The sequence below is a fragment of the Bremia lactucae genome, linkage group LG3 (assembly GCF_004359215.1).
Source record: "Bremia lactucae strain SF5 linkage group LG3, whole genome shotgun sequence".
Lineage (NCBI taxonomy): Eukaryota > Oomycota > Peronosporomycetes > Peronosporales > Peronosporaceae > Bremia > Bremia lactucae.
Window position 1 is genome coordinate 4,332,213 of NC_090612.1, and position 9,817 is coordinate 4,342,029.

General features: G+C 44.7%; 3 protein-coding genes across 3 annotated transcripts; 1 reads left to right on the plus strand and 2 right to left on the minus strand.

Annotated features, from left to right (window-relative positions):
- Nucleotides 1–1,564: 1,564 nt before the first annotated feature.
- On the minus strand, nucleotides 1,565–2,650 carry CCR75_004199 (uncharacterized protein). The gene is made up of 3 exons (XM_067962287.1): nucleotides 2,184–2,650; nucleotides 1,991–2,124; nucleotides 1,565–1,921 (listed from the first exon to the last, which is right to left on the minus strand). Exons 1-3 carry the CDS (start codon nucleotides 2,619–2,621, stop codon nucleotides 1,735–1,737), a joined length of 759 nt encoding a protein of 252 aa, XP_067817553.1. The 5' UTR covers nucleotides 2,622–2,650; the 3' UTR covers nucleotides 1,565–1,734.
- A 653-nt stretch (nucleotides 2,651–3,303) lies between these two features.
- Nucleotides 3,304–3,928, minus strand: CCR75_004198 (uncharacterized protein; the record flags this gene model as incomplete). The annotated part of the gene is made up of 2 exons (XM_067962286.1): nucleotides 3,540–3,928; nucleotides 3,304–3,432 (listed from the first exon to the last, which is right to left on the minus strand). Exons 1-2 carry the CDS (start codon nucleotides 3,918–3,920, stop codon nucleotides 3,304–3,306), a joined length of 510 nt encoding a protein of 169 aa, XP_067817554.1. The 5' UTR covers nucleotides 3,921–3,928.
- CCR75_004197 (uncharacterized protein) lies at nucleotides 3,484–6,783 on the plus strand (the record flags this gene model as incomplete). Its single annotated transcript, XM_067962285.1, has 2 exons — nucleotides 3,484–5,494; nucleotides 6,236–6,783. The coding sequence occupies 2 exons, from the start codon at nucleotides 3,484–3,486 to the stop codon at nucleotides 6,781–6,783; spliced, it is 2,559 nt and encodes an 852-aa protein (XP_067817557.1).
- Between the last annotated feature and the right edge of the window lie 3,034 nt (nucleotides 6,784–9,817).

Here is a 9,817-nt window from a genome sequence, read left to right on the forward strand (position 1 = left end):
TGCTGGAAAGAAATTGTTGCTATTGAGCCAATAGGCTAATCCAGAAAAGTAGAAGGGATCATGCAATGGAATTAATTTGGTCCTACTGTCGTGCTACAAATTGAACTTAATTAAGAACCAGTCGGAGAAATTACCATAACTGCGCTACTAATTGCGCTACCATCGTTTGACTGAAAGGAAAAACTTGTTTAATGAAAAAAAAATGAAACTCGTCGTGCGCAGGTGTATTTTTGGCTTTCTTGTATAGAAGATATCAAGTAGTTTTAGGGACATTATATTTCTGTCGATAGCACGAATGACAATTGAAAGCAAATATCATTGAAGAAGGCTTGAGTCATTGAGTCCGGCTTGTCGCTTGAGTCGAGACTTGATGACTACGATTACCACTGAAAGTTCATCTCTTAATGATTTCTTCGGTTGCGTTTGGAGCTTTTCCATTTCTTTCTCCTAAATCTTCGATGGAAACATGCTTCGTCAGTTTCTAGAAAAGGAGATGACTAAATCATGAAAGCCACCCCTTCGCTCCGACCAGATAACAAGAAGCGTCTTGGTTGATCATCAATCGCGATACCATCTGATTCAACGGACACGCTTATTCCAAGGCCAGTTGTCGGCAAGACAACTGTCGCCAGTGCGTCTAAAAAGCTATTGATGCATTGAACGTGGTTTGAGAGTGAAAAAAAGGAGAATGAATTGGATACCAGAGGACCAAACGAAAGCGGTTCAAGCAGCTGAGTCAAGCCACCTATTTTGCACGGCTGTTTACGCAGAAAAACCATCTACACCTAACTAAAAGATGCGCCTATCATCACCCCGCAAGAACTTACGACACATAAGTCGCCTTTAAATGCAGATCTTCATCAAATTAGCGTTTAAGGCGACGGCAATACTCCTGTACATGAGTAAGAACGCCTAAAAAGCCACTTTGGGCTAAAATCAGCTCGTATTTTTTTGTATTGAAAAAGTGGTCAAGTGTTGCACTTCGCACAGAATATTTTAAGTAAAATTATAGCGAAGGCAAAAGAGAGTGAAAAAGAACCACCGAGACAAATGTCGTTGTCACAACCTCCGAAAGATGAACAACAGATGTGCATCAACATTTGGCGAAATTTTAATAAAATCGTGTCATCGCACCGCACTATCTTCGTTGTCGATCAAATGTAAGAGCCTTGCTCGCCAGACTTTTACTGCTGCGCTTCTTCTGTATCCATCAGTGACCTTGCGACGTCAACCCTCGTTTCATTTGCGCATCATGACGCAAAACGTGGTACCCTTTCTAGCAAATTAAAGATAGCACCACCGAAAAAGCACGTTCTTAAAAGTACACTTTTTGTCACGTTCATAAAATATTTTACAATTCCATAAGAGAGAACGAGGCTCGTCATCTTGTGTTGATATTAGCTCTTTTAAAAAAAAGAACGACGAAATGTAATTTTTGGTATGCAAGCTGCTCTATTCAAGATAAATGCATGTAACAATTGCCTTTTATCAAGGCTTACACGTATCACACATCACGACGAACTGCGATTCAACCGTTTATTGCCGCCATTATAGAATCTGCATAGGAACGTTTCCGACGGCAAAATCTTTCGCCCCACAGGTGACGCTGGAAGGTTTATACGCGTCTTGCGATGTAGCGAGGCACCCTTTGCTAGTACTGATACCGCAAAACAGGCCATGTAACACCAGCCTAATAAGGCTGAGCGTATATATCAAGCTATATTTGATTAATATTTATGCAGTAATCTTTTGTTTCTTTTGACCTGGCGTGCCAATTTCCTCTGGCTTCAGGACTGGATTGATCGACACGCTTTTCTTTATGTCGCTTGCAGCCAGTAGTGGCTTCATTTTATAAGCTGGAACTAACGACGTCGCGTCTTCCACGCGATCAAAAGCCGCTGTATCTTCTTGCAAGTAAGATCTGTGAATCACCAAAATTACAAGAATTGTTTCCTAAAATTGGATCCGATCAAAAAGGACAAAATCTTACGAAACAAAACTCCGTAAATGCTCTTTTCCACCAAGTTCAAGCTCACTTTTTGGGTAGCTTTCCAAAATTTGATCACAAACTTGGTCTACTGTCATACTTGTGACCCCTTTATGGTACTTTGCTTTCTCAAACGCCTATAATAAATCCCATTTGCGTTCAAAAATCGAATACTTGTCAATTATCAAATGCGTACCTTTTGCAAAATTTTGTACCCACTCATCGTACTGATCGTTGAACGAATAGCGCAAAGAAAATAAAGCCTAGCATGCCCAATTTTAAGCGGCACCTTCGAGCTAAGTTTCACAATTTGGTTCTTCGTCACAAATTTGCCATCAACAAACATGCCGTTTTTGCCCAAACACTGCAGCTCAAAGCAACTATCGCTTTGATTCCATTGAATACGCGCGTGGAGGCGCGAAATGGCCTTTTGCTCTCCTAATGCGATGCGGTGGTCGGGCAACGGCGAGAGGGGCCCACGCCCAAGCTCGGCCGGCAAATGGGTAATGAGCTTCTCAAAAGGCGTATCGTCTTCCACGCGACCGCTCAGCTTGGCATATGCGAGTGGTGGACGCTTCTCGACAAACTTCTTTTCTAGCGCTTTCTTGCGCTCCTCGAGTCCTGGGGCTTGCATTGTTTGATCCTAAAAATTTGCGTTTTGAAAAAGTAACGAAAAAGAATGGGTTAATTCGTCGATAGGAAAGGTCGAATGTCTAAAAAAACTTTAAGGTCAAAATAGATCGACGTTCTAAAAGAGACCTATTTTTTTCAAAATGTCAAGTTTTTAGGCACTTTTCATGTGACTTCAGGTAATTTCTTGACCTATTTTAAGCATTGTGCATAGCGTTACCGTGGTGCACTCATGTCCATCGTCTTTCGTAACAGCTGCGCAGGTCGACTGTCGCTCACGTGCGTTATGTCTCATTGCGGTGAAGCTAACGCTTTGAAGGTTCCACGTCGGTTTTACGCCTTTCAACTATAAATTCGGGAGGGGTAACCTCGGGGGGGTGGGGTACTTTTAGCACACGGTTTTTTTTGTTCAAAAAACGTAACCTCTTTATCAAAAGGACGCTTGACGTTAAAAAAACGTTCTTGTCCAATTGCAATGCAATAATTGGTACGACGGACTGAAAGCCGGTCCATGGCTGAACCCATTCCTCCTCCGCGCACTGTTGTAATGCCGACTCAAGTCGACTTGAGGCGTCCAGGACGATGTAGTAATGTCAACTAATACAGTGTTTAAGCGCCTTTCACCGCAATTAATGCATTGCCTCCTAAAGAGCTCAGTCACGTGTCCGGAACCTTCTGACGCATTCTCACAATAGTGCCATGAGGCTGCTCTCGCGCTGACCTTCCGATTCGCCTTTCTTTAAGGCCGCGTCGAAATTGGTGCGATCCACCGAGCTCATCAAATTCCATTTCACGTCTAGCGGCGTACTCGACTCCTTAGTGCCATTATCATGGGAACATTACGTGGTGAACAAAGTACCTACACAATGGACGGTGACAAGCCATCGGACAGTATTGTTGTCCCAAAAGCGACAAAAAGTACCATAATTGCAATGCCAACGACCCCAGTCTCGTCACAAGATTTGCCTACTACGAAGACGATCTCGACAATTAAAACACGCACATCGAGCGCCCATAGCAACGCAAATAGCTCTCGTAACATGACGCAGTCAGTGACCGATGGAAGCACAGACAATAATGCGACAATAATACCACCTACAATAAATGGTAACGAGGCATCGTCATTCGAGACAATTATTGGTACGAACAACAACAACCATTCAACCGATGTGGCCGCTTCGGCAAATACTGTCACGGCTTCAGAAAGTGACACCAACACGATTGCAGAACCCATTGCATCAGGCACAGATATTTCCCAACTGCCTTCTTTTAGTGCTGCCGTATCGACACCAATCGAAGACATAGCTCCTTCTAGCACCACAATAACTGACAGTGCAATTATTGTCCCCACGACACCGGAAGAAAATACCTTTCGAACAAGTGAACCTCCACTATCGAACAATAATTCGCATACAACAGTCACGACTCCAACCAACGTCGTACCCAATACAATATCCAGTACTGCTGCAACCAATACAATCGCGTCATCAATAGAAGCACAAGCAACAGACAACACAACTCCAAAATCTACCAATATATTGGTCGCAACTTTATCTCACAATACTATCATGCACAGTACAAGCACCTCCCCACCATCCTCTTCATCAACTAACGCGTCTATTTCTCTATCCAATTGGTTTCTCAACACCTTCCGTCTTGACGACACGCAGCTACTCGTGCGTTCCCCCATCAGCATCTCCCACGAGATCTGTGCAGGTCTCCCTGCCCTCATTACGCGGTCCAATACAATTCCATCTAATAAAAACTGTCCGGACACTCTCTCCACCCTCAACGCATCGTGCACATGTCTCACAGGGTACAACCCCAAGGCCACAACTTCTGTCATCCACGTTACATCAAATGTACCGTCACGGACACAAAATTGGACCCAAACCCTCACAAGTCCACTTCCAATCACCGCCCTCCGTCCCCTCCACCTCTCGTCGTCCACCAAAACGCTCGTCCTCCAAGGGGTGGATGCGTCCTACGCGTCCATCACGTTCCTCCCCGAGCGGACGCGATCCAATTCTTCCCGTCCACTCGTCCACCAAGCCAAGAACCTCACGACATTGGCGCTTTATAACGTCGACCTCCACTCAATCGCACTTGAAAGCTCAAATTTTATCCCATCTACCGTCACAAACTTAACACTACGACATTGTAATCTCACGACACTCCCGTTGTCATTCACAAGCACGTGGACAGCTGTCCAACATCTGGATTTATCCCAAAACCATCTCCACTCAGCGTACACTGGTGGACCGGCATTAAAAACATTAAATCTTTCCTACAACAGTCTCGAAACATTCCCTACTGACTGGATCGAATCAAGTCCATTACAAGCGCTTTATCTTCAAGGAAATGCACTCCAAGACTTGAATATCACGCACACGATTTACAAACGGATTCAAGCGCTTCGAGCGTTTCAAGCGGATCCACCTCCTGTATCGTCCACTTGTCCACTCGGAGCGTGGCAAGCGGTCCACGGCGTCACGTTTTGCGTCCTCCACGCGTCCACTGCAGCCGTCCCCGACACGTCCGCTTCGTCGGGCTCTTCTCCACCCGAGAGCTCCACAAGCTTTGGCGTACTTAGTTACTGGCTCCTTGCGGGGACGCTTGCGGTCTTTTTAATGCTTCTATTCTTCGTCTATCAGCGGAGACGCAAGTATTTCGAGCGAGCAAGTAGCCCTATGTTATCCCCCGTGGAGCCCATGACCCCTCGAATACACGCCGGTACTGTATTTAGGGATGCCCTGAACCACGATACGGTTGTACCAGTTGTCCATGGGGCAGTGTACCATGACTATGGTCGATCAAATACAAGTAGTACCGTAAGTGACGAAACGTACGCCACGGTGGGGGCAAGTCTATATCATAGTTCTATCCTCGCAGCCTGTCGATTAGACTACGATGAAGTGGCACTTGGGCGATGTATTAGTCGTGGAGGCTTTGGCCTCGTCTTTGTGGGGTGTTACCGTGGTCGCCAAGTTGCCGTGAAGAAGATCCGGAACGACAGGAGTGTTGGTCGTGACCAAGTCGAGCAATTTGTTAATGAAATCACACTTCTGGCAGGGTTACAACACCCTCGCATTGTCGAATTTATTGGTGCATGTTGGACAACGCCTTTAGAGTTATCAGCTGTGACGGAATTAATGGAACGTGGCGATCTGCGGGACGTAACCCGTCGGTTTAAACGCCGGGGGTACGCGCTGACGTGGGCAACGTATAAAACGGCCATTGCCTTGCAAATTGCAGAAGCTTTAATGTATTTGCATGGCTTAAGTCCGACGGTAATTCATCGGGATTTAAAGTCTAAAAATGTGTTGCTTAATGCCGAGATGGAGGCAAAATTAAGTGACTTTGGCATCGCACGAGAACGGAGTAAGTACGACGGAAGTGAACATATGACGGTTGGGATTGGCACGTCTTTTTGGATGGCTCCCGAGGTCCTTATTGGCAGGGATTATGACGAACGAGCGGATATTTACTCGTTTGGAGTCGTTTTGTCAGAAATTGATACGGACGATTATCCGTACTGGAACTCGGAGCACCCGCCACAGGGAAAAGCTCAAGAGAATGAGATTTTACGCCTTGTTGCACGAGGAAGTAAACGCCCAGGATTCTCAGAGGACTGTCCCTCTACAATCTTAGAACTCGCAACTCGGTGTCTCCGTGCGGACCCTGAAGAACGCCCACGGGCCTCGGAGATTGTCGTGTACCTCCAAAATTTAATACGTGCGCGACCCTCGCAATCGTTTGAATCGAGCGCAATTAGTAGCATTGTTACGGTAGTCCCTCAACCAGTAAGTTCGCGAATCTCGGGCCATAGTCCAATTACGACTTCGACGGTAAATCAAGCTTCTTGGAATGCCACCAGTTCGTCGACGGTTCAATCGAATCAAGCGCTTCTTTCGACCCACGAAATGGTCGCGATCTCCCCTCAAGTGACACGCCAAGTGCTACGGACGACACTTCCGTATAAACATAAGCGCACGACAAGAAACACAACGAGACGAGAGGAGTCGTACAGTACGAATCAGAATACTGGTACGCACGCTAGTACGACGGAGGGAGCGAATAGGGTCCGTCCATTTCGCTTGGAAAGAAATCGAACCGTCACGAGGCGGAATGATGGTGAATGTAATCCAACGAGCCCTTCTTACTAATTTAAACCTAAGTAGAAAGTTTTTATAGAATATATGAATGTGAAAAAAATACATACTTTTACTATCAAGAACGTGATTGTATTGATTGTGCTATTACTGATATGCTGAAAAGGGTGCAACGCTTTGCTTAATGGATATTTTTAAAATTTTGCCAAATCTTGTTGCACATCTGCTATTCATCTTTCGGAGGTTGTGACAATGACAGGTGGTTTTCTTGCAATATCCACGTCTCTCTTTTTGTTTATTTCTACTCTATTTTATCGTATGCATGTCACGCGAAGCGCAACATTCAGGCACTTCTTCGAAATAAATTACCTAAGCGACACGAACGGAATTTAGCCACAAGTGGCCTTTTAGGAACAAAGTGTTCTTACTTATATATAGGAGTATTTGCCGTGGCTTTGTACGCTAATTTTAAAAATAACTTCATGTAAAGGAGTCACATTCGTCGTAATGCAAGCGGCCTTATAATAAACGCATGTCTTTCCGTAGCTGTTAATGTAGAAGGGTTTTCTGCGTTAACAGCAGTGGCTTAAGGCAGCTGTTGAAACGGCCTTCGTTTGTCTTCTGGTACCCAATTCATTCTCCTTTTTTCACTCTCAAAACCACGTTCAAGGTATCAAAAGCTTTCTAGAAGCATGCGATCGCTGAATATCGTACTTGCGACTATTGTTTTGGCGACAACTAATATTGGAATAAGCGGGTCCGTTGAATCAGATAGTATCGCCATTAATGATCAACCAGATCGCTTCTTGTCATCCCGTCGGACCGAAGGGGTGCCTTCCATGATTCAGCCCTCTTCATTTCTGAAAACTGACCAAACAACTTTTCATCGAAAATTGAGGGGAAAGAAACGATAAATTCATAAACGTAAACGTAGAAGCCATTAAGAGACAAGATTTCAGTGGCAATCGCAGTCATCAGCCTTGATTCAAGCGACGAGCCGGACTTTAGTGATTTGCCCAACTCGAGCGACTTGTCGACTCGAGCAACGATTTTTTTTTTTACTTTGAACGTTTAAAGGATCATGTAGTGTTCGCTTTACTCAAAGATAATATATGTTTTTCAATTTGATTTCGTGTTGTCCACATACGTATGATGCGACGTTCCCTTCGCGTTGTCAGGCATATATATCCACAGGATGTCCATATTTCATCTAGCGCAATTAGTAGCGTATTTACGGTAGTCCACAAGGACGTTCACCATCATTCCTCCTGAATCGGACCCTATTCACTCCATTTAGTCATAAGCGAGATGCAACTCGCATTAAATATGCTTCTTATCAACGCAAATTTGCCGTTGGGGTACAAGTATCTAATTCGTACTGTACAACTCCTCGCATCTCGTCGTTCTTCTTACCATCCGCATATGTGGAAATGAAGAAAGCAACGTACGTCATAAGGGATTCAAGGATAGATAAGCAAGATCATTTGACGAACAAAGAAGAAGTGCAGCGGGAAACGCACAAGAAAATCTGGCGACCAAATGTTACCAAAATTCTGCCAAATCCTATTGCTTATCTGCTGTTCATCTTTCGGAGGTTGCGACATTGACAGTGTCGCACGAAGCGCAACTTTTAACCACTTTTTCGATACAAAAAGTACCGAAGCGACACGAACTAGATTAAGCTTAAAGTGGCCTGAAAGTTACAAAACGTTTTAACTCTTATACATGAGCATCGCCATCGCATCAAGCGTTAATCTAAGAAACATTTGCATGTAAAGGAGATTTTATGTGTCGACAATCCTTGCGGCCTTACGATAAACGCATCTCCTTCAGTCGGCGACAGATGTAGAAGAGTTTTGTGCTTTGGAAGGAGTGCAAAAAAGGTGACTTAAACCGAGCTGTATCGTTAGAATCCTTTCCATTCTCGGTTTTACTCTCAGCCCCACGCACAAGTCAGAAGAAGACAAGAAAAAGTATGCGTTTGCTAAATATCGCACTGGCGACTGTTGCCGTGGCAACAGCTGGTCCCAGATTTAGCGTGTCTGCAGACTCCCAAACTCTTTCCTCTTTTCAAACTGGTGTCGCAACTGTTGACCGAGCAAGGCGCATTTTATTATCGAGTCGAAGTGAAGAGGGGACTTATCTCGTGTCTCAGCCCTCTTCTATTCCGGACGAAGAAAGATTCTGGGGGTCGAAGAAGAAACACAAAAAACACAAAAAACACAAACATCATGAAGAGTCCGGGTCGCAGTCTTCAAGTCTCGACTCAAGTGACGCCCCGGACTCAAGTGACGCCCCGGACTCAAGTGACTCGTCCGAATTGAGAGTCAAAAACGAAGAAAGACAATTCTTCAGTTTTAGAGGAACATGAAGTGTTTACTATTAATTGTTGATATTACACGTTTTTTTAATTCTCAGTCGTGCCAGCATTTCGAATTTATGTTTTGCGACGTTTGTCGATGTGCTAAATTCAACCTCAAAACGTATGTTTAATAGAATATTCTTGACATTGACAGCGAAGAAAAGGATTAGTAAAGGCTATGCTTTAGGCGCCAAATTAAAACTTCTTTGGTCTTTTTCTTAACGTTTTGGCTTTAAGAAATCGACTACATGCATAGTAGGAACACTTGCTGATTTGCCAATTTGCTGTTTGACCCTTGTTATAGTGACATGATTGCAATCATGAGGTTATAAAGTATGCTCGAACGAAGGTTTTGATTCACAAAACACAAATGCATTTATTGTCCCCACGACACCGGAAGAAAATACCTTTCGAACAAGTGAACCTCCACCACCGAACAATAATTCGCATACAACAGTCACGACTCCAACCAACGTCATACCCAATAAGGTATTCAGCACTGCTGCAACCAATACAATCGCGTCATCAATAGAAGCACAAGCTGTAGGCGGGCACGTCGCAATGCGGCCACGCTCTACTTAGCACACACCCTAGCACAGCGAGGAAGCGGTTTGCACCTGCTTCTCTTGCGTGCAGTGAGGTAGTTGTGGTGGGCGCGCAAGCGACCTCACCCAACACACTAAGAACTCTGGTAAAGTGACGTCACGGGAGCGGTAATCCGTCTCC

Excerpts from the sequence above, each read along its gene's own strand:
- CCR75_004199 (XM_067962287.1), bottom strand. The coding sequence starts at position 2,621 with ATGCAAGCCCCAGGACTCGAGGAGCGCAAGAAAGCGCTAGAAAAGAAG. Across the intron at positions 2,125-2,183 it reads GGTACAAAATTTTGCAAAAG|GCGTTTGAGAAAGCAAAGTA; the intron begins GTACGCATTTGA and ends GATTTATTATAG. Across the intron at positions 1,922-1,990 it reads CATTTACGGAGTTTTGTTTC|ATCTTACTTGCAAGAAGATA; the intron begins GTAAGATTTTGT and ends GGTGATTCACAG.